Genomic DNA, 25,166 nt, shown 5'->3' on the forward strand with positions numbered 1-25,166 from the left:
CCTTTGTCATCCAATAATTTGCTGTGCCACATGGCTCTTGGTTCAATGGGTTAGGATTTATTTTTTTACAAGCTTGTACTCACAATCGGCATTGAGCATGCACATCCACTTTTTCAAATCGAGTCCCAATTAATTAATAGTAACAGTGAATCCTAACTCTTTTTCTGATTCACTGTTTACTTGGAGTGCTGCCATTTGCCTGCACAAACTGTCTAACTCACAGGGGCGCACATTAAGAGATATGTATAGAGCAGGTGGGACCACTATATGTCACTACACTACAGAAAACAAAATGCAAAGCTGAAGAGTAAACATCGTTAAACCACTGGTATTACGAGTTGCAAGTAAATGCAATCACATGAGCGCAATCACTATTTACGCTAGAATGACTACCGTGTCATCAACGCTCTGCTTAACTGTTTCGTAAAACAAAAAAGTGTAACAAAACACATAAAAAATACATTACAGAGTACACTTAGACTCATAATAACACCATCTAGTAAAAAGGATGTAAAAAAATTACATACAAATGTTATAAGGGATCAAAGATATGAGATCTAAGGTGATAGAAAAAAAAGGAAGGCAAATGGCTTTAACATTGACATACATGCATATACATGTCTAAAGATGGATATGTATGTATATATGTGTACATATGTATTTATGTATATAAATGTATATACAGACATTTACACACATAAAAACACATAAATACATGAAATACATAAGACATATATATATATATATGAATATTTATAGGACAGTGAGTGCTGGCCTATTGCATATATATATATATATATATATATAAGTGCATTGGAGCCCTTTGCAGTTGAAAACATGAAAAACATATTTATGCAGAATATGTTCTAAGTATTTCTAAATATACTGTATATTCTTATATATATTTGTATATATCTATACTTATATGTAATCATATACAGTATAGACATATATTGTACCAAAATACCATCAGATATATGTAGAAATATGTATTTATGAATAAATAGAACATATTCTGCTATGTGAAGAACATTGGAATGTGAAATATTCATATTTTCATGTCAGGTTAGCACACATGAGAATATGCATTGGGATTTGCATGCGAGTGGAGTGTTTGGTTTCTTTTCCACTTTTTTTTCTCCACTGACTTCTATGGGGAAATATGTGAACGTGCACTGCTCGGGTTAGTGCATGAGCGAAAACAGTTTACTTTAAACTCATAATACGGGTGCAACCCGACGCTCACAAAAAGCTTAATCTAGCACAGTTACCGCTTGAGCGTTAATTAGCGCCCCACTAGTAATCTGGCCCATAGAAGGATATGTCCACCTAATATTTGCATCCAGCTTGTATTTTAAATGATTAGAAGATGTTCCGAGCTAAAGCTCAGCAGCATGGGAAGAAATCCCGCAAAATCTTTGGTGTGATTTTGAGCAATATAATGTAATGTGTCTATCCTTCACATCCATACCCAGCATAGTAAGATCAGCAGCTCTCAAGATAGATTTATCCATATGAAATTGTTTGACGGACCTCACGATACTAATACGATTTCTTGCCAGAGCAGAGAGCTTTAGCTATATTCAAAGCTGTATCATTGTATTAATCATTTCTACATTATTTTACTCTGTAATTTACTGGGGCTTTGCAAATAAATGGATTTAAAGTGCAAGTTGTAACTAGATGAATCTATCTGCATTTCATGCTGTTTGGGTTCTTCACATAATTTTTAAAATCTTGCCCTTTGGTCCTTGTCAAAAAGTTCATTATAATCCTAATGGATGGGGAAAAAAAGTCTAGGCGCCCAACAGACCTAAATAAAGCAGAAAGGAGTCATGGTATGCTTGGGTTACTCTCTTTATCCTCACCCTCTGTACCAGCATATTGTCTTACAGATGAAGTTACACTGGTGTTACCTTGCTCTGTGTGCTATTATCCTTTGCAAGGTACAAAACAAAGGCACTGACAGAAAAAGAACATGGGACAATGTATCATAGGGGTACAAAGTATTTTGTTTGCAAAGGAGGCAAACTTAGCACTCATCGCTCAAATTGCTTCATTAACTACCTGTCTCCCAGAAGATCACTTCCCTGAGCGGCAATAGATGAAAAGCACAGTGGCAAATGGGTTAAAATGCCATGTGGCAGCTTATTAAGGCATTATGTTGCCAACCATTGCTGTGCACTACAGAGCATCATCAAGTTTTGATCAATCACACAATGAACCGAGTATCAGATGAGCTACACAAACAAAAGGCAAGGAAAAGGAGAACTAGAACCTAAAGCAATCTTCTTATTCATATTATTGCCATGAGCCGTGCCAACCTCTGCTGTCTGCAGACTCATTTCCTCCTACATTTTCCATTGATATTTAAGACAGGTGTAATAAAGGAAGAAATAAGGCAGTAAAACAAATTGACAAAAACAGTGAAGGTCCTTGCAATGCTTTGTAGATTATACACACAGTTTCAAACCAGTGCAATAAACTGTCTCTTCTACAATCCGCTACATCAGTATATTTCTGTTTGCTTCTGTTGGCACCTGGCACAATTGAACTTTATCAGTCACTCACAATTGTACACAGATGTGCTCTGGTATGTGCAGCATATCACACTGGCTGAAGGGAGGTTATCCATCTGGTGTAGGGAGGGTGCCCTGACTGCATAGCGTTAGTATAATAATTATCTAGCCTTCAGCACACTCATTACTTGTGCCCAACAGCTGCTGAGCCAGTTGGAGTTTTCATACTATAAGAGCTAAGCACAAAGGATTCCATCTTGCAAGGGGGAGGGGAAAATACTGTAGTAAAACCACAGCTACTTTTACAACAGTTATAAATGTAAAATCAAGGTCTGCAAAAGCAATTAAAGGAATAAAAAAATGAAAATTAAACGTTTATGATTCAGATACAGCACTTTCCAATTTACTCCTTTATCTAATTAGCTTTTTCTCTGGGTATCCTATTTTTAACAGAATACCTGGGTAGGCTTAGAAGCAGCAATGTCATACTAGGAGCTAGCTGCTGATTGGTGGCTGCACATGTATGCCTCTTGTCTTTAGCTAAGACAATACAGTTGCAAGAAAAAGTATGTGAACCCTTTGGAATGATATGGATTTCTGCACAAATTGGTCATAAAATGTGATCTGATCATCATCTAAGTCACAACAGTAGACAATCACAGTCTGCTTAAACTAATAACAAACAAAGGATGAAATGTTGCCATGTTTTTATTGAACACACCATGTAAACATTCACAGTGCAGGTGGAAAAAGTATGTGAACCCTTGGATTTAATAACTGGTTGAACCTCCTTTGGCAACAATAACTTCAACCAAACGTTTCCTGTAGTTGCAGATCAGACGTGCACAACGGTCAGGAGTAATTCTTGACCATTCCTCTTTACAGAACTGTTTCAGTTCAGCAATATTCTTGGGATGTCTGGTGTGAATCGCTTTCTTGAGGTCATGCCACAGCATCTCAATCAGATTGCGGTCAGGACTCTGACTGGGCCACTTCAGAAGGCGTATTTTCTTCTGTTTAAGCCATTCTGTTGTTGATTTACTTCTATGCTTTGGGTCATTGCCCTGTTGCAACACCCATCTTCTGTTGAGCTTCAGCTGGTAGACAGATGGCCTTAAGTTCTCCTGCAAAATGTCTTGATAAACTTGGGAATTCATTTTTCCTTCGATGATAGCAATCCGTCCAGGCCCTGACGCAGCAAAGAAGCCCCAAACCATGATGCCCCACCACCATAGAAACATAGAAACATAGATATTGACGGCAGATAAGAGCCATAGGCCCAGCAAGTCTGCCCCACCTTACCTAACAGTATAAACTTATCTAGTTCGTAGGATAGCCCTATCCTTGTCCCATGCATTTTTAAAGTCCCCCACAGTGTTTGTTGCTACTACCTCTTGAGGAAGTTTATTCCATAAATCAATCACTCTTTCTGTAAAGAAGTGCTTCCTCAAATTACTCCTGAATCTACTACCCTTTAGCTTGAGCTCATGACCCCTTGCTTCACAGTTGGGATGAGGTTTTGATGTTGGTGTGCTGTGCCTCTTTTTCGCCACACATAGTGTTGTGTGTCTCTTCCAAACAACTCAACTTTGGTTTCATCTGTACACAGAATATTTTGCCAGTACTGCTGTGGAACATCCAGGTGCTCTTGTGCAAACTGTAAACGTGCAGCAATGTTTTGTTTGGACAGCAGTGGCTTCCTCTGTGGTATCCTCCCATGAAATCCATTCTTGTTTAGTGTTTTACGTATTGTAGATTCGCTAACAGGGATGTTAGCATTTGCCAGTGACTTTTGTAAGTCTTTAGCTGACACTCTAGGATTCTTCTTCACCTCATTGAGCAGTCTGCGCTGTGCTCTTGCAGTCATCTTTACAGGAAGGCCACTTCTAGGGAGAGTAGCAGCAGAACTTTCTCCATTTATAGACATTTTGTCTTACAGTGGACTGATGAACAGCAAGGCTTTTGGAGATACTTTTATAACCCTTTCCAGCTTTATGCAAGTCAACAATTCTTAATCGTAGGTCTTCTGAGAGCTCTTTAGTGCGAGGCATCATTCACATCAGGCAATGCTTCTTGTGAAAAGCAAACCCAGAACTGGTGTGTGTTTTTTATAGGGCAGGGCAGCTGTAACCAACACCTCCAATCTCATCTCATTGATTGGACTTCAGTTGGTTGACATCTCACTCCAATTAGCTCTTGGAGATGTTATTAGTCTAGGGGTTCACATACTTTTTCACCTGCACTGTGAATGTTTACATGGTGTGTTCAATAAAAACATGGCAACATTTCATTCTTTGGGGCATAACAGTTAATACTCTGTTTACATTGTCTTGTAGTGTTACCATGACATTAAAATACATTCAGCTGGAGCAGCTGATAATGGAAGACACTGGGCTATTTAAGCATGGTGTACACCCATTTCAGTATGTCTATGAGTAAGGCTGACACCAAGCCGAAACGCATAAGACAGTACTGCTCCAGCTTATCTTATGAAAATATACTGTTTTTTAAAGAAGAATTTATCCACCTGTTTGTGAAGAGAAAAAGAATTTTGTTTATAATAAAGCTGCAAGAGTTTTATTCAAAATATGCCTTGAGACTCAACCGGTTTATTTGCAAACTATTCTGATTATACTTACCGGGTTGGATTTCGGCATACCACACGTCATCATTGTGCTAGGGGCTACGGCAACGTAGCAGGGGATTCCATTGGTCGTGCGGCACGATACGGACCGGAAGTGTATGGAATCTAGGCCAATTACAGCGGAGTAACATCGCAACATTGTAAAGGACGCCGAAGACAACACAGAGTGCAGAGTTCCCACGGAGAAGCGGGACGGTAGGCAAACATTCGGATGTAAAGGCAGTTGACACCCTGGTGAGTTGTTGCCTTTTCTTTAATTTCCGATACTGCTACCATAAATGTATACCGCAGAACATAATAAATACGGACTTTGAAATTCAATATTGGGACACTGCACATTATATGCACTTTTTTCCAACCAAACACATTTGCACATATAACTCTTGGGATCCCCTCCCCGCTTACATCTTGAGCCTCACTAGGGAGAAACACCTACTACTGCTGATTAGATGATGATCAGATCACATTTTATGACCAATTTGTGCAGAAATCCATATCATTCCAAAGGGTTCACATAGTTTTTCTTGCAACTGTATATTCAGCTAGCTCCCACTAGTGCATTGCTACTCCTTCAACAATACCATGAGAATAAAGCAAATTTAATACCAGAAGTCAATTGGAATGGTGATTAAATTGTATGCTAAATCATAAAAGAAAAAATCAAGTTTATTGACCATTTAAAGAGATATAAAATGGCAAATAGATTTGTTAGAGCTTTTCATTATTCCACTATTACTTACATACAACTATGGGCCTGATGTTTTAAACGTGGTGGTTTTTCACGCTGACCCTCGCAGGAATTATCGTAAAAAGGGGCAGTCCCTGCGAGTGGCGAGATGTCTCCTATTGAAAGTAATAGAGCTCGCTGAAAAGGGACACCGCACCGTGGAGTGAAGTTAGCAGTGAGCAGGGGGAACACTTTAAAAATTAAATCCTGCAGCCAATAGAAATGACATTACGCTGCTTTCTGTGTATAGCATCTTACAATCGCTTCTATTTTTGTATGCATGTGTTTTTCTATTAGAGTGATAAGTATTTTGAGTGTTTTGAGAAAAGCTCTCCAGCTTTTAGTTTGCTAGAAAAAAATGTGAGATCTGTAGTGCAAAAATCTTTACAGAACTACGCTGGGATTCGCGAGACAATTTCATATTTGCCCATGTTCAGCCCAATTTATGATAAAACAACTATTAATCTTTGTATTTTGTGCTTATAAGTATGAATTTAGTTTTTGCGCATGCAGTGTACATAAATTAGGATTTACGCTGTGCATATTTAATATGATTTATTCCTGTGTAATTTACATACAAATTTTACGTTTTTTATAAAATACGATTTTTGGTGAAGAATTTTATTAAGATTTGTGTACACCTTAAAGGGACACTCACGTCAAAATAAACTTGTATGATTCAGAAAGCGCATGTGGTTTTAAGACACTTTCCAATTTACTTCCATTAAAAAAATTTGCACAATTTTGTTAGATACACACTTTCTGGTGAACAAGGTCCTACTGAGCATGTGCATAAGCTCACAGGGTATGCATATACTATTCTGGGATTGGCTGATGTCTGTCACATGATACAGGGGAACGGAAAATGGGATAAAAAATACATCTACTGCTTATTTGAAATTCAGTAGGTTTTGTAAATTTGAGTAGGTGTTAAATCATTGTCTTTTTTGCATCTCCTTCCCATACGAAAATGCAGCATACGCCCCTTAGCAAGACACCCTGTTTTCAGGGTGAAAAATGGCTTTAGATCATTCCACCAGGGAAGTAGAAGTAAAGTCAGCTCCAGAGCAGCAATGCATTATGGCAGCTTGCTGAGCATATAACATGAGACAAATGGTAGTGCATTGCTGCTGCTGAGGATATTTACATATACTTTTCAATAAAGGATAAGAGAAAAAAATAGATTTGATAATAGAAGTGAATTTACAATTGCATGCTCTGTCTCAATCATGAAGATTTAATTTTGTTTATGTCCCTTTAAGAAAACAAATAAGATGATGATAGATCTGAATATCCCAAAGCATTTAAATTGATATTTAATTCACAATTAAACTTACATGATTGAGACAGAGCTTCCCAATGTACTTCTTTCCTTTGGTATTTTTTGTTAAACGCAGCTCATCCATGAGGACAAACTGAGACAGGCTCAGAATCGTACACAGGCTTTGAGCCCTATGTGACAGCACTGTTTGTAATCATTTTATACAAACACAGCAGGAATCATGAAAATCTTATTGTGACTTCCATGTTACTTTAAGTATTTAACAAAGGTCAAAAGATCTGTCATCCGGCAGTGACCAGTCACCTTTAATATAATGTGTTACATTGGGGTCAATCTTGGTTCATGGGAGAGAACTGTTAAATATCTAAATGTGTATCTGCGGCTTTGTCTCATGATACCATCTACTCCCCATTCACACTTTGTAATATTCTTTTTACCTGAAATGGGTTCCCAAGTTCAGAACAGGGGCAAATGTTCTGTCCGTGACGATGGTTGTCCCAATGCCCGTTGCTTGAAGAGGAATTAGGTAAGTGTTGCTATTTTCAATGATTAGCTGAACCTTGTCATTAAACTGTATGGTGTCATTCAAATGCGCCACAAGAGTCAGATACCCCACTCCCTCGGGAGGGATCTCTCCACTGCTAGGATCCACACGCCATCGAGAAAATTTACCCATCTGTTAAAAAAAGTTTCAATTGTCAGCACAAAAAAAGGTCAAACAAGTACAAACAATGAGTATTGATGTTAAAAAAAAATCTGATTTAAATGTCAGTATTAGTTATAATGTTTTAGGTCACACGTGACAAATAAAATATATGGCCCTTGAAAATCTCCAAAATGTTTCAAACATAGAGCAAAAATAAACAATGGTTATGACCTGTGTTCCTCTGATTCTACTAATGGCCCTGGAAACATGATAACATAACATGATATCTGAAAGCGATAATGGTTGTTGCACTAAAACACAGAGGCGAAAGACAGGATTTGGCTAAGCAGTGCACCAAGGTAACTGATTTTGTGCCAACAACATGATACCCTGATCACATTTACTTTGTGAACTTTGGTTGCTAGATCTGTCTAATAAGTTTAAGCTTAGTTCTTTAGCTAATCTATTATTCACTACTGACATATTAAAAAAAAAGAAAAAGGTTTCAATTAAAACTCACAAGAAAAGCAGATGAACAAAGTTTTGAGGAGTAAAAGAATGTAAAAACCTGGGGGCGAGTCAGAGCCAAGATGGCGCTCAGTCGCATGTTTAGAAGCTTCGGACCAAAGGCTACTATTACGCCGTCTTTCTTCAAAAGAAATAACTAGAAGAAGGTTACTCACTACTATTCGTAGGGCAGCTGGACGTCCAAAATGTGAAGCCCACATGAGATTTCAAGCTCTGTTCTACCGCCGAGGCCTTAAGCAGTTCCCCTATTGAGAGACCTCGACACCCCCCCCCCCCCCAGATAACTGGGGTACTACAATTTCCTAAGGACTGCAATATTCTCCCAACTGTATAACTATGAAGAAGCTTTATAATGCTTTAAGAGTCCAACTGAAGTTTTTTAAGCAGCATATGGACCGCAAGTTCACCGATCTGAAAGAGCTATGTGTGTCTTTGAAAAAACCAGCAGAGCCGCCACTGTGTACAAATGAGAGCGAGCAGGCTGTGATAAACACCTTACCAACGCTATACAAAAAGAAGAGAAGAATACACATATAGCACTCCTGGGACTATTTGTAATAGATGTTAGAATGAACTTATTATTAACTATTCATATGGATTTAGAGAAAGGAGGGAGAACAAACTAATGATAAATAAAATATAACTTTTATTGAGGTCTAAAGGTAAAATAGGATAATTATTAAAAACACACGTAGGTACCGATTGTAGTGAATGAATATAAGTGCCACGGGTTGGTATTGTAATACATAATACAAAGGAATACCATGTAACACATATAACCCCTACAGAAAAATAACACACGGTAAATTTACACTAATGTATAACACCAATAAAGTATTCAAAGAGTTGTTGTCATTAATAATATCGTATGTATAAGGCGTAGGGATGAAAAGCTATTAAGGTGCCAAAATTGCCCGCAAGTAGTAAGATAACTATGTTAGGTATCCCATGTCATGTGGTACAACATGGGTAATATCTAGTCACTTGGTGTAGTGGTAACACAACCTATTATAGCTTATATGAATGATTGGTAAGCTATTGCAAACTATCTAAAGGTTGTGTATCCAAATGTTGTGGTGTACAGCAATAAGGTAACTTGAGTGAATAATATAGGTATACTTCATCAGACTTATTATTTACAGTATGATTGAGCATAAACAATATTCATGCTTATAACAAAAGATGAAAGTTATACCAAATTACTTTACTGACAGCCAGCGTGATGGATGCAATCTAAAATGATCATATATGTACAAATGTTACGAGACAACATTATCCCTAGATATTATTGAGTCCAACAAATGATTCGCTCGGTTATCAAGTATAATGCATCAATAGAATAGTATTTATATATGAATTATATCTGTAGGTGCTGATGTGCCGCTCGTGCAGCTATCGCAATAATAAAAGTCTAAAGTAAAATACTGAAGTGCTGAGTTTCTATATTATTGCCAGATTATTAAATATACACCTAACAGGAAATGTATATAATACCACACTTTATTTTGTATATATTTGGTTTATACACAGCACCCATTCCCCTGCCTCACTATATGGCTTAATTGCGGACATAAGGGATTTATTTAATTCGTGTAGTGCCATTGGTATCCCTTTAACCTTACCAACGCTGAAGTCTTTAGTTCTAAGACCTACAATGATCACACCGGACACGCTGCACGGATCTTACCATGTGCTAAATACAGACCAACTGGAAGCGCTGAGCTGCCAAGCTTTCCCCTATCTGAGGTGTGCTAGGAGATGTTGCCCTCGATTCCCCTGGGTTGGGAAGCGGCTTGTCCCCCCGGAGGTGAAGAGGGCTCCTTGACCGAGTGTGACGGGCTACTTTAAGAGATAGCCGGATACATAGGCACGGCATAAGTTTTGATCCACAGCACTCTCATCCACATCGTAGAGAGATCATGCTTGTCACTTAATCTCCTGCCCAGGAACACTATCATCCCCCCATTTTGCTGGACTTGTGGCAGCAGTTATGGTACTGCTCTGGGGTAGGTTAAACTAGGGAACTTTATTATTGCAAGATATGGGATAGATCAGATTAAAAGGAACCTTCTCTGCCGTAGTAAACTGAAAAACCAATGCTGTTCTACTTCTATGTGGCTAAGGATTTGATGTGGGATTGTGTTTTTACTCTGTGCCTGGCTTTACTGCTACTGTTTCCACCTTGGAAAATAACTCTATGTAGTTTATGTTAGTACCTGCTGTACACTTCTCTAATGATCACTAAATATACAAGTTCATATGTTTCCCATTGGAATTATGTAACCTGCCAAAGCCCAGCTCTTTTCCCACATGTGCTTCCAATAGCATTATCTACACACGATTAGCAGTCTTTCTATCTAATACTAGTAATGACAGATAATAGTGTAAGTCATAGATTCCTGATCATCAAGAATCCTAAATGGTAAGGTTTTAAACTTAAACCATCTAAAAGTAGGTGTGCAACAGAACAAGTTACCACGCTTTTATCTCAACTATTCTCCTATTGTGCAAATTGTTCTTAAGTTATAATACTGTTTCCTCCATGTATTTCTATGTCATATTTTAGATATTGCACATATTGTATGTTTAATATTTCTCAGTCATTATACTAGCACCATTGTAGAACTTGGTACAGAGATTGACCTATTTTACAGTAATCCCTTTAATAGTGTATATGTGACCCTTAAAGTAACCAGTTTGATAATATCCCTATGTGATTCGCAAACCCCCCTTAGACTACCCCCCTCCCAATCCAGCACTACGGAGAACCATACTTGTCTTATACACGTTGGGCACTTGTATATCACAATATTATATAACTAATTTGGTTCACTATTTTAATGGAGACCTGCTATCTACAATAGATTAACATACAAATCCCGTATGGGATCTTAATTGACTATAATGAACCTCCCATATCAGAATCACAGTATCTCCTATCCCCTAACACCACACTGTTATGTAGAAAAAATAAGTCCAGAGAAATGCCACTTAGTGTAGATAAAACGTCTAAACTTTATTCAGGATCCAAATCCAGTATTATTAAAAACATGGAGGTACATCAAGGTAGGGGGAGAGACGAATAAGTCTTACATGTTTTGGCAAGGTATAGCCGTAATCATAGACATAAATTCATACAGGTGTCACCCTTATTTACAAAGGTAAAATGTTCCCCATTGGTTAAAACATAACACACCCTTCCCCTTCCCTCCCTTACAAGAGAACAAAAGTTATTAACCCTTAACGCTGCATAAGAATTAAACAGACATGAATCACACAAAAGAAAATACAAAATTGTTTCAAATGGAATAAATAAATATATATATACATTGAAGTGGGTCTGTGAATGTGGAAGGCTGATTTACATAGTATATTAACAAAAGAGCAACTGATAGCATTTAGATAATATGAGATCATTTAAAAAGAGCAACTCAATAACTGCTGGGCTGAATTAATTAAAGATTTAAACCATGCTGCAAGTTAAAGCTACTGGATATACTCATATTAATACTGTGCCCAAATATATTTAGCTCATGAATAGGAAATATATGCATCATGCCACCCCATCAGTCACTGCACCTAAGATAAGAACATTAAGCAGGAACTTGAAATGAGTATTGCTAATAAGTATTTACAAAACCCTCAAGCTAACAAAAGATATATATTTGAATATCAAAATTTTTAACATTCCAAATATTATCAATGAGGTAGATGAAGATCAAATTCAAATAATTACAATTTAGTGGGACGAATCAAAGCATGTGGGTAACATTAATAGAGGACCTAAGCCTCCCTATAATGAAAGCCAAAACCAAAAATTATTACCTAAGGTGTATATAAAGGTGAACAAACAAAGACACATCAGATAACACTACCAAAATACGTGCATTAATTTTGTTGAACACCTATTCCCAAAAATTGATAATATCATTTTCTGAATTAAATCCATAGGGGGTTAATATGCGCATCTTATTGATCCAATAAACCTCTTGTCTAGCAAGGATAGACCATTTATCACCTCCCCTCGGGGCTCTATTTATGGTCTCTATTGCATTCCATTCAAAGTTGCGCACATCACCCCCATGTACTGTAATAAAATGTCTGGCTAATTCTGAACAATCAATTTTCTTCTTAATATAGCCCAAATGCTTACGTATCCTAGTACGTACGTCACGGCTTGTCATGCCAATATATTGTAATATGTGGTCCGTACATCCAATTAAATAAACCACAAAGGTAGTAGAACAATTGACACATCCCTTATTGTTATATTCATCTCTGGTAACATAGGAAGTAAAGCTGGGTCCTACTTTAACAAATTCACAGGCCTTGCAATTTTTTCCACATCTATAAGTTCCATTATGTCTAAGCCAAGAGCTCTGGTTTCTAGGGGCTCGAAGTTGGCTTGGGGACACAATATTGCCTATAGTGAGGTTCCTTTTATACACAAACCTGCAACCATCACTAACCACATCTTTCAAAAGGTCATCCCCATATAATATGGGAAGATATCTTTTAATGATGTTGCAGATTTGGTAATATTGCATAGAATATTTAGTAATAAACAATGGTTTCCTATCAGTTTGACTTCTGGACTGCCTGTTACAGCTATTGTATTTTAAGAGGCTGGAACGATCAATTTTATAGGTATCCTCCATTGCATCATCAATGACCCTGACTGGATAACCTCTATTCTCAAGCCTTTTCCGTAGAGACTGAGGGGGGTAGTTATCAACGCGTCTACTTTTCCTGCCTTCGCCGGCCCAATACGCCCGCCTAAGCTCGCCTCACATCGCCGCCGCGGACCTGCAAAAATTTGCCTAAGTTATCAAAAAAGCTGTCAAAAAGCCGTGCACCAAGTACAGGGCGATGAGCAGCGGACTGTGAGAGTTATCACTCATCCGATCTCGCTGCTCTTCGGCTTTTATACAGCTTTATTGCTAGCCTGTCACTAAGCACTCACACTAACTACACTGTTCTACCCCCTATACCGGCGCCCCCGGAGCCCCCCACAACTAAATAAAGTTAGTAACCCCTAAACCGCCGCTCCTAGACCTCGCCGCAACTCTTATAAATGTATTAACCCCTAAACCGCCGCTCCCGGACACCGCCGCAACCTACATTCTACCTAGTAACCCCTATCCTGCCCCCCCTATACCGTCGCCCTCTATAATAAAGTTATTAACCCCTATCCTGCTGATCCCGCACCTCGCCGCAACTAAATAAATAGTTTAACCACTAAACCGCCGCTCCCGGACCCCGCCTGCAACCTATATTACATTTATTAACCCCTATCCTGCCCCCCCACACCGTCGCCACCTATAATAAATTTATTAACCCCTATCCTGCCCCCCACTACACCGCCGCCACTGTAATAAAATTATTAACCCCTAAACCTAAGTCTAACACTAACCTTAACACCCCCTAACTTAAATATTAATTAAATAAATCTAAATAATATTTCTATTATGAACTAAATTAATCCTATTTAAAACTAAATACTTACCTTTAAAATAAACCCTAATATAGCTACAATATAAATAATAATTATATTGTAGCTATGTTAGGATTTATTTTTACTTTACAGGCAAATTTCAATTTATTTTAACTAGGTACAATAGCTATTAAATAGTTATTAACTATTTAATAGCTACCTAGCTAAAATAAAGAGAAATTTACCTGTAAAATAAAAACTAACCTAAGTTACAATTACACCTAACACTACACTATACTTTAATAAATTATTCCTATTTAAAACTAAATACTTACCTGTAAAATAAACCCTAAGATAGATACAATATAATTAATAATTACATTGTAGCTATTTTAGGATTTATATTTATTTTACAGGTAACTTTGTATTTATTTTAGCTAGTTAGAATAGTTATTAAATAGTTATTAACTATTTAATAACTACCTAGCTAAAAGAAATACAAAATTAGCTGTAAAATAATTCCTAACCTAAGTTACAATTAAACCTAACACTACACTATCATTAAATTAATTAAATAAATTAACTACAAATCACTACAATTAAATACAATTACATAAACTAACTAAAGTACAAAAAATAAAAAAAGCTAAGTTACAAAAATTAAAAAAAATAAGTTACAAACATTTAAAAAATATTACAACAATTTAAGCTACTTACACCTAATCTAAGCCCCCTAATAAAATAACAAAGCCCCCCAAAATAAAAAAATGCCCTACCCTATTCTAAATTAAAAAAGTTCAAAGCTCTTTAACCTTACCAGCCCTTAAAAGGGCCTTTCGTGGGGCATGCCCCAAAGAATTCAGCTCTTTTGCCTGTAAAAGAAAAATACAACCCCCCCAACATTAAAACCCACCACCCACATACCCCTAATCTAACCCAAACCCCCTTAAAATAACCTAACACTAATCCCCTGAAGATCATCCCACCTTGAGTCGTCTTCACTCAGCCGAGCAGCGATGGAACCGAAGAGGAGATCCGGAGCGGCAGAAGTTATCCTCCAAGGGGCGCTGAAGAAATCTTCCATCCGATGAAGTGATCCTCCAAGCGGCGCTGAAGAAGTCTTCCATCCGATGAAGTGATCCTCCAAGCGGCGCTGAAGAAGTCTTTGATCCGGGCGATGTCATCTTCCAAGCGGGGTCTTCAATCTTCTTCTTCAGGATCCATCTTGCAGACCTCCGACGCGGAACATCCTGCTGGCCCGACGGACTACCGACGAATGAAGGCTCCTTTAAGGGACGTCATCCAAGATGGCGTCCCTTCAATTCCGATTGGCTGATAGGATTCTATCAGCCAATCGGAATTAAGGTAGGAAAAATCTGATTGGCTGATTGAATCAGCCAATCAGATTGAAGTTCAATCCGATTGGCTGATCCAATCAGCCAATCAGATTGAGCTCGCATTCTATTGGCTGTTCCGATCAGCCAATAGAATGCAAGCTCAATCTGATTGGCTGATTCAATCAGCCAATCAGATTTTTCCTACCTTAATTCCGATTGGCTGATAGAATCCTATCTTGGATGACGTCCCTTAAAGGAGCCTTCATTCGTCGGTAGTCCGTCGGGCCAGCAGGATGTTACGCGTCGGAGGGCTGCAAGATGGATCCTGAAGAAGAAGATTGAAGACCCCGCTTGGAAGATGACATTGCCCGGATCGAAGACTTCTTCAGCGCCGTTTGGAGGATCACTTCATCGGATGGAAGACTTCTTCAGCGCCGCTTGGAGGATCACTTCATCGGATGGAAGATTTCTTCAGCGCCCCTTGGAGGATAACTTCTGCCGCTCCGGATCTCCTCTTCGGTTCCATCGCTGCTCGGCTGAGTGAAGACGACTCAAGGTAGGATGATCTTCAGGAGGGGTAGTGTTAGGTTTAGGTTTTTTAAGGGGGGTTTGGGTTAGATTAGGGGTATGTGGGTGGTGGGTTTTAATGTTGGGGGGGGTTGTATTTTTCTTTTACAGGCAAAAGAGCTGAATTCTTTGGGGCATGCCCCACAGAAGGCCCTTTTAAGGGCTGGTAAGGTAAAAGAGCTTTGAACTTTTTTAATTTAGAATAGGGTAGGGCATTTTTTTATTTTGGGGGGCTTTGTTATTTTATTAGGGGGCTTAGATTAGGTGTAAGTAGCTTAAAATTGTTGTAATATTTTTTAAATGTTTGTAACTTATTTTTTTTATTTTTTGTAACTTAGCTTTTTATTATTTTTTGTACTTTAGTTACTTTATGTAATTGTATTTAATTGTAGTTATTTGTAGTTAATTTATTTAATTAATGTAATGATAGAGTAGTGTTAGGTTTAATTGTAACTTAGGTTAGGATTTATTTTACAGCTAATTTTGTATTTATTTTAGCTAGGTAGTTATTAAATAGTTAATAACTATTTAATAACTATTCTAACTAGCTAAAATAAATACAAAGTTACCTGTAAAATAAATATAAATCCTAAGATAGCTACAATGTAATTATTAATTATATTGTAGCTATCTTAGGGTTTATTTTACAGGTAAGTATTTAGTTTTAAATAGGAATAATTTATTTAAGTATAGTGTAGTGTTAGGTGTAATTGTAACTTAGGTTAGTTTTTATTTTACAGGTTAATTTCTCTTTATTTTAGCTAGGTAAGCTATTAAATAGTTAATAACTATTTAATAGCTATTGTACCTAGTTAAAATAAATTGAAATTTGCCTGTAAAATAAAAAGAAATCCTAACATAGCTACAATATAATTATTATTTATATTGTAGCTATATTAGGGTTTATTTTAAAGGTAAGTATTTAGTTTTAAATAGGATTAATTTAGTTCATAAGATAAATATTATTTAGATTTATTTAATTAATATTTAAGTTAGGGGGCTGTTAGGGTTAGTGTTAGACTTAGGCTTAGGGATTAATAATTTTATTACAGTGGCGGCGGTGTAGTGAGGGGCAGGATAGGGGTTAATACATTTATTACAGTGGCGATGGTGTAGGGGGGGCAGGATAGGGGTTAATAAATTTAATAAAGGTTGCGGCGAGGTCCGGGAGCGGCGGTTTAGGGGTTAATACATATATTATAGTTGCGGCGGGGTCAGGTAGTGGCGGTTTAGGGGTTAACATGTTTATTATAGCTTGCGATGGGCTCCGGGAGCGGCGGTTTAGGGGGTAAACACTTTTTTTTAGTTGCAGCGGTGTAGGGGGGACAGATTAGGGGTGTTTAGACTCGGGGTACATGTTAGGGTGTTAGGTGCAGACATCTCCCATAGGAATCAATGGGATGTCGGGCAGCAGCGAACATGAGCTTTCGCTATGGTCAGACTCCCATTGATTCCTATGGGATCCGCCGCCTCCAGGGTGGCGGTTTGAAAACCAGGTACGCTGGGCCGTAAAAGTGCCGAGTGTACCTGCTAGTTTTTTGATAACTAGCAAAAATAGTCAGATTGTGCCGCACTTGTGTGCGGAACATCTGGAGTGATGTAAGAATCGATCTGTGTCGGACTGAGTCCGGCGGATCGAAGCTTACATCACAAAATTCTACTTTTGCCGGTCTCTAGCCTTTGATAACTAAGGCGAATCAGCCTCGCCACAAATACGCTGCGGAATTCCAGCGTATTTGAGGTTGAAGGCTTGATAACTAGGCCACTGAGACTCAGAATGAAATGAAACATCATTTGAACTAATTCTCCTAGTTCTCAGAAATTGTCCCTTGGCAATCCCCCTAAACACATGTCTGGGATGTAAACTTAAAGAGTGCAATATGGAATTTTCTGCAATAGGTTTACGATAGATATTAGTTTCTATCCTCTTTGTACACATATTGAAACTTAGTTCGACATCCAAGAAATGTATTGTGTAGGGCTGCCACTCATATGTGAACTGTATATCAGAAACACAAGAATTGAGATACCCCACAAAGTCTTTGGCTTCTTGTTCAGAAAAAGTACCAATGAAGATCAAGTCATCAATAAATCTCTTGTAGTATAATATCCTCGCAGAGTAGGGGTTCATATGCCCTAGCAAATATTTATACTTGAGCCAGCCCATAAATAAGTTAGCATATGAGGGGGCAAATTTCGCCCCCATAGCTGTGCCTTTTAACTGGACATAATGAACCCCCTCAAAGCGAAAATAATTATGCTCAAGAAGAAATTTTGTAGCCAAGATAATAAAATCTTTAGTTTCATCAGAATAATGTGTTAGTAGATCCAAGAAGAATCTCGAAGCCTCCAAACCTACAGAGTGTGGTATCGACGTATACAGGGCTACGACATCCACCGTTAGCCACGTCATACCTTCCACCACCTGCACAATATCCACAAGGTTGAGTATATGAGTAGTATCCCGTAAAAAACTGGGAAGGGACATAACCAATGGTTGCAGGATACTATCAATCCACTCTGATAGGTGCTCAAATAATGACCCAATTCCAGCAACGATTGGTCGTCCCTTAACATCTTCCAAACTCTTGTGGATCTTGGGCAGGTGGTGGAAAATAGGTACCACAGGTTCCAAAATAAACAAAAACTCATAGGTATCCTGATTAATGATACCCACATATAGAGCATCATCCGGGATAGATCTTAATCTATTTTGATACAATCTAGTAGGATTAAAGCTTAGGGCTTTATATGAAGAGGCATCACTTAATTGGCGTATAGCTTCATTCACATACATATCCCTATCCATTACAACACTGTTATGCTTGCATTCTTATCTCCATACTCAGCTGCCTATGGCTCATATACCATTACCTGCGCTTAGAGTACATTGCTTGAGTTCCTCCGTGAAGTTATAGTTTTTATACTAACCCATCCTCCCCCAAATGTACATGAACATATGCACATTTGATAGCACTTGTTTCTATATCTGAAGTACCCATTTCAAATCAGATCATCAATACCATAATAGTATTAATATACGCCTACCCCAACTAATCTATACTTCTCTAAGTGGTGTTTACCCGCTGACAAGAACCCTTATGATCAGAGCCCATCAGTGGCCAACAGTGTGGTTATCATATGCCTTTTGCTTATCGCAACTAAAATACAGATGAGAGGCTAGATAAATAACCACCAACATAAGCTATTGATATTATAAAATGGAGGTTTGCAAAGCCTATATTCTGTCATTCAATGTTTTCTCTGTGTCATTTATTTTACTTTGTTAAAAGTATTGTTGTCATTGCTATTATATGGCTAGCATTGTATGTTATATTCCACACAAAACCTCAATAAAAGACTATTAAAAAAAACCTACTAAAGATGGACAAGAAAAGCTGGAAAAATCAAATCTAGACTTTTTTTTAGAAACAAACCAGTAAGAATGCCAGGTAAATGTAAAGTTCTAACTGGTGCTTACCATATTGCCTATATATATGAAAAGTGGCAATTGATCAGAAGAGGGAGGAACGTATTAAAGCAATACTGTGTGTAATATTTTGTAAAATACATAACAAATATAAAGGAAGAAATGTATTGTAAAGCATCACCACTAATGATTGCCATTGTTATGAGAACCATATAAATACTTCTGGTAATTTCTTAAGATTGCTGCATCTGATTGTTGATCTGATAATCAACTATATCCAAACTTCTGTGCAAAACCATATCAATCTTCTATGGAAGTTTTTTTTTCTGGAGGGTCTAGTTAGCCATCTTCTATCTTCTCAAAGGGCTCCTACCATCAATATCTATTATTTTATGTATTCATTCATTGTCTACATAGTTTTATTCCTGTGTTATCTTAAAGGGATATTTTGTGATTTAGATCATTTTAAATGTTTCTAATTCACTTCTATTATGAAATGTTCTTAGTTTCCATGGCATTCAGTGTTGAAGAGATACAAAGGTAGGCATCTGGAGCACAACATGACAGAAAATAGTGCTCTTACCAATGGAAAACATTCTTGCTGTGTTCCTTGTTCAGAGAGGAATTGCCTGGTATTTCGGCGCTGGACTGACCGTAATAGGCGGGATCAGACTGATATACTACAGGAAAGTTCTTATCTGTGAAAAGCATTGCTGGGCTAAAAGAAGTTGCACCCAGGTGGTAAATCGCCATAGAACAGGCTAACAATGGTATTGAGCTGGTTGTTCGTTCCTGTGAGTGCATTTCTCTCTGTGTGTATTTAGTCTCCCTATGGGAAAAAAGGGGAAACCAGACGTGGACTCCTTGCTCAGTGTGCTTAGAGGAATACTGCTACACCTCACTGACGAGGCCCAATGAAGGCCGAAACGATTGTCTGGGGTTGCTTTGTTCCTTGTTCAGAGAGGAATTGCCTGGTATTTCGGTGCTGGACTGACCATAATAGGCGGGATCAGACTGATATACTACAGGAAAGTTCTACTCTGTGAAAAGCATTGCTGGGCTAAAAGAAGTTGCACCCAGGTGATAAATCGCCATAGAACAGGCTAACAATGGTATTGAGCTGGTTGTTCGTTCCTGTGAGTGCATTTCTCTTTGTGTGTATTTAGTCTCCCTATGGGAAAAAAGGGAAACCAGACGTGGACTCCTTGCTCAGTGTGCTTAGAGGAATACTGCTACACCTCACTGACGAGGCCCAATGAAGGCCGAAACGATCATCTGGGGTTGCTTTGTTCCTTGTTCAGAGAGGAATTGCCTGGTATTTCGGTGCTGGACTGACCATAATAGGCGGGATCAGACTGATATACTACAGGAAAGTTCTTATCTTTGAAAAGCATTACTGGGCTAAAAGAAGCTGCACCCAAGTGGTAAATCGCCATAGAACAGGCTAACAATAGTATTGAACCAGTTGTTCGTTCCTGTGAGTGTGCTTCTCTCTGTATATATAAATACATATATATATATATTTATATATATATATATATATTTGTGTGTGTGTATATATTTATATGTGTGTATGTATACATGTGTATACAAGTGTACATATGTGTTTATATGTATATATGTTTGTGCACACTTACATATATACATACAGTATAAACACTTTTGAGCTCTTCCCAGATAGCTAGATAGATAGATAGATAGATAGATAGATAGATAGATAGATAGATAGATAGACGGACACATAGATATATACATAGATAGATACATGATAGATAGACAAATAAATAGATAGACAGAGACATAGATATACAGATAGATAGATAGATAGATAGATAGATACACAGATAGATACACAGACACATAGATTGATTATAGACACATAGATAGATGATAGAATAGACACAGATAGAGATAGATAGATGATATATAGGCAGACACATAGATAAATAGATAGATAGAAAGACACATAGATAGATGATATATAGATAAATAGATAGATATACAGACTCATAGATAGATAATAGACACATAGATGATAGATAGATAAATAGTGATTTCAAGTCAGAAAGCAGAATATCCTTGTAAGGACAGTCTAGTCAAAATTTGTTCTCTTGGTTTTCTTTGTTGAAAGCTAAACTTAAGTAGGCTCACCTGCTAATTTCTCAGCCTTAGTAGGCCGCCTTTTATCTCAGTGCATTTTGACAGTTTTTCACAGCTAGACAGTGCTAGTTCATGTGTGCTACATAGATAATTTGTGCTCACTCCCGTGGAGTTATTTATGAGGCAGCATTGATTGGCTAAAATGCAAGTCTGTCAAAAGAACTGAGGTAAGGGAGAAGTCTGCAGAGGCTTAGATACAAGGTAATCACAAAGGTAAAAAGTGTATTAATAAAACAGTGCTGGTTATGCAAAACTGGGGAAAGGGTTGCAAATAAATAATCTATATTTTTAAATAATAAACTGCCTATTTAAGTAATATTTACAAAAACACTCTATCATACCTTCCAGTGCACTGAACCCTTACAAAAGTATAATTCACTTGTATGACCACACGGTGTCTCCATGCACTAAACAACACAAAAAATGATCTTCAATACTAATAACTAAACAATAACTGACAACAGCTAAACAAAGCTACACACTACCGTTGTTGGCACATAACAAACCCTGTATATAGTAAAAAAATAAATATATATTGTAATAAACAAAAAGAAATGATAAAGATGCTCAGGACAGTGACAGAAATGCCCTGCTGTGTTATTGTGAGTGAGTGGAGTTTATAGAAAGCCAATACATCTTTCTTGAATTGTGCAGGAGTCCAAGCTCTGGCAATGCATGTAAAAGGTTGCTGCTGTGACTAATTATAGACAAATGCAAGCAAAAAACTCAGAGTGAGATGATTACTAATAACAAACCATCTTTTTACTTTCTCTATTATTCATAACTGCTCATTTATCTGTGAGCTCTAGTAATTACTGCTCGTCAGTACAGGTCGAGAGCCATCGAGATTTTCTGTGTCTTATGGCTGACGTGTAATTAGTAGTGAAAGGAGGAGAACAGAGCCTGGAAACGTATCCATAGGAACCCACACTGGGAGAGTATTGTATAAAGGTTTGGAAGTTCTGCAGAAATATCTTCCTTCTGTAGAGCCTGCAGTAATTGTGACTTTTCTACTAAGCTGTAATTTCTTTATAGAATATTTACTGTGATAAGATGGTATGTCATTGTCTAGTCACCTGATTAAAACATACTACTTTGGAACACAGCAGTCAAAATCAACAGTTTTTAAGAAACCACGGACTTGCGCAGGTTTCAGCCAATAAACTTATTAGTACCATTTTCCAGATCTGTAAAATCAGCGTTTTTCAGTTTGGTTATTCGCATTATCCTTGAAAATAACAAACATTAAAGGGATACTGAACCCAAATAGGGTTTTTTTCATGATTCAGATAGAGCATGCAATTTTAAGCAACTTTCTAATTTACTCCTATAATCAATTTTTCTCCGCTCTCTTGCTATCTTTATTTGAAAAAGAAGGCATCTAAGCGAAGGAGTCAGCCAATTTTTGGTTCAGTACTATGGACAGGTCACTGCACTAGTTTATTGGTGGGTGAATTTATCCACCAATCAGCAAGAACAACCCAGGTTGTTCACCAAAAATGGGTCGGCTTCTAAACTTACATTCTTGCTTTTCAAATAATGATACCAAGAGAATGAAGAAAATTTGATAATAGGAGTAAATTAGAATTTGCTTAAAAACAGAATTTATGCTTACCTGATAAATTACTTTCTCCAACGGTGTGTCCGGTCCACAGCGTCATCCTTACTTGTGGGATATTCTCTTCCCCAACAGGAAATGGCAAAGAGTCCCAGCAAAGCTGGTCACATGATCCCTCCTAGGCTCCGCCCACCCCAGTCATTCGACCGACGGACAGGAGGAAATATATATAGGAGAAACCATATGATACTGTGGTGACTGTAGTTAGAGAAAATAATTCATCAGACCTGATTAAAAAACCAGGGCGGGCCGTGGACCGGACACACCGTTGGAGAAAGTAATTTATCAGGTAAGCATAAATTCTGTTTTCTCCAACATTGGTGTGTCCGGTCCACGGCGTCATCCTTACTTGTGGGAACCAATACCAAAGCTTTAGGACACGGATGAAGGGAGGGAGCAAATCAGGTCACCTAAATGGAAGGCACCACGGCTTGCAAAACCTTTCTCCCAAAAATAGCCTCCGAAGAAGCAAAAGTATCAAATTTGTAAAATTTGGCAAAAGTGTGCAGTGAAGACCAAGTCGCTGCCTTACATATCTGGTCAACAGAAGCCTCGTTCTTGAAGGCCCATGTGGAAGCCACAGCCCTAGTGGAGTGAGCTGTGATTCTTTCAGGAGGCTGCCGTCCCGCAGTCTCATAAGACAATCGGATAATGCTTTTAAGCCAAAAGGAAAGAGAGGTAGAAGTCGCTTTTTGACCTCTCCTTTTACCAGAATAAACAACAAACAAGGAAGATGTTTGTCTGAAATCTTTAGTAGCCTCTAAATAGAATTTTAGAGCACGGACTACGTCCAAATTGTGTAACAAACGTTCCTTCTTTGAAACTGGATTCGGACACAAAGAAGGTACAACTATCTCCTGGTTAATATTTTTGTTGGAAACAACTTTCGGAAGAAAGCCAGGCTTAGTACGCAAAACCACCTTATCTGCATGGAACACCAGATAGGGCGGAAAACACTGCAGAGCAGATAACTCTGAAACTCTTCTAGCAGAAGAAATTGCAACCAAAAACAAAACTTTCCAAGATAATAACTTAATATCTACGGAATGTAAGGGTTCAAACGGAACCCCTTGAAGAACTGAAAGAACTAGATTTAGACTCCAGGGAGGAGTCAAAGGTCTGTAAACAGGCTTGATCCTAACCAGAGCCTGAACAAATGCTTGAACATCTGGCACAGCTGCCAGTCTTTTGTGAAGTAAAACAGATAAAGCAGAGATATGTCCCTTCAGAGAACTTGCAGATAATCCTTTCTCCAAACCTTCTTGTAGAAAGGATAGAATCTTAGGAATTTTTATCTTGTTCCATGGGAATCCTTTAGATTCACACCAACAGATATATTTTTTCCATATTTTATGGTAAATTTTTCTAGTTACAGGCTTTCTAGCCTGAATCAGAGTATCTATTACAGAATCTGAAAACCCACGCTTTGATAAAATCAAGCGTTCAATCTCCAAGCCGTCAGTTGGAGGGAAACCAGATTCGGATGTTCGAATGGACCCTGAACAAGAAGGTCCTGTCTCAAAGGTAGCATCCATGGTGGAGCCGATGACATATTCACCAGGTCTGCATACCAAGTCCTGCGTGGCCACGCAGGAGCTATCAAGATCACTGAGGCCCTCTCCTGATTGATCCTGGCTACCAGCCTGGGGATGAGAGGAAACGGTGGGAATACATAAGCTAGGTTGAAGGTCCAAGGTGTACCAGTGCATCTACTAGGGTCGCCTTGGGATCCCTGGATCTGGACCCGTAGCAAGGAACCTTGAAGTTCTGACGAGACGCCATCAGATCCATGTCTGGAATGCCCCATAATTGAGTTATTTGGGCAAAGATTTCCGGATGGAGTTCCCACTCCCCCGGATGGAATGTCTGACGACTCAGAAAATCCGCTTCCCAATTTTCCACTCCTGGGATGTGGATCGCAGACAAAAGGCAGGAGTGATCCTCCGCCCATTGAATTATCTTGGTCACTTCTTTCATCGCCAGGGAAGTTTCCTTGTTCCCCCCTGATGATTGATATATGCAACGGTCGTCATGTTGTCTGACTGAAACCTTATGAATTTGACCTTTGCTAGTTGAGGCCAAGCTCTGAGAGCATTGAATATCGCTCTCAGTTCCAGAATGTTTATCGGGAGAAGAGACTCTTCCCGAGACCATAGAGGGATTCCCAGACCGCGCCCCAGCCCACTAGGCTGGCGTCGGTCGTGACAGTGACCCACTCTGGTCTGCGGAAGCTCATTCCCTGTGACAGATTGTCCAGGGTCAGCCACCAACGGA

General features: G+C 38.3%; 1 protein-coding gene across 1 annotated transcript in view; it reads right to left on the reverse strand.

Annotated features, from left to right (window-relative positions):
* The window catches only part of HYDIN (HYDIN axonemal central pair apparatus protein), a 595,027-nt gene that overhangs the window by 389,953 nt on the left and 179,908 nt on the right, over positions 1 to 25,166 (reverse strand). Inside the window, 1 exon segment of the mRNA XM_053719498.1 lies at positions 7,610 to 7,848. Coding sequence (XP_053575473.1) covers positions 7,610 to 7,848 — 239 coding nt within the window.

The sequence above is a fragment of the Bombina bombina genome, chromosome 1, assembly GCF_027579735.1.
Source record: "Bombina bombina isolate aBomBom1 chromosome 1, aBomBom1.pri, whole genome shotgun sequence".
Taxonomy (NCBI): Eukaryota; Metazoa; Chordata; class Amphibia; order Anura; family Bombinatoridae; genus Bombina; species Bombina bombina.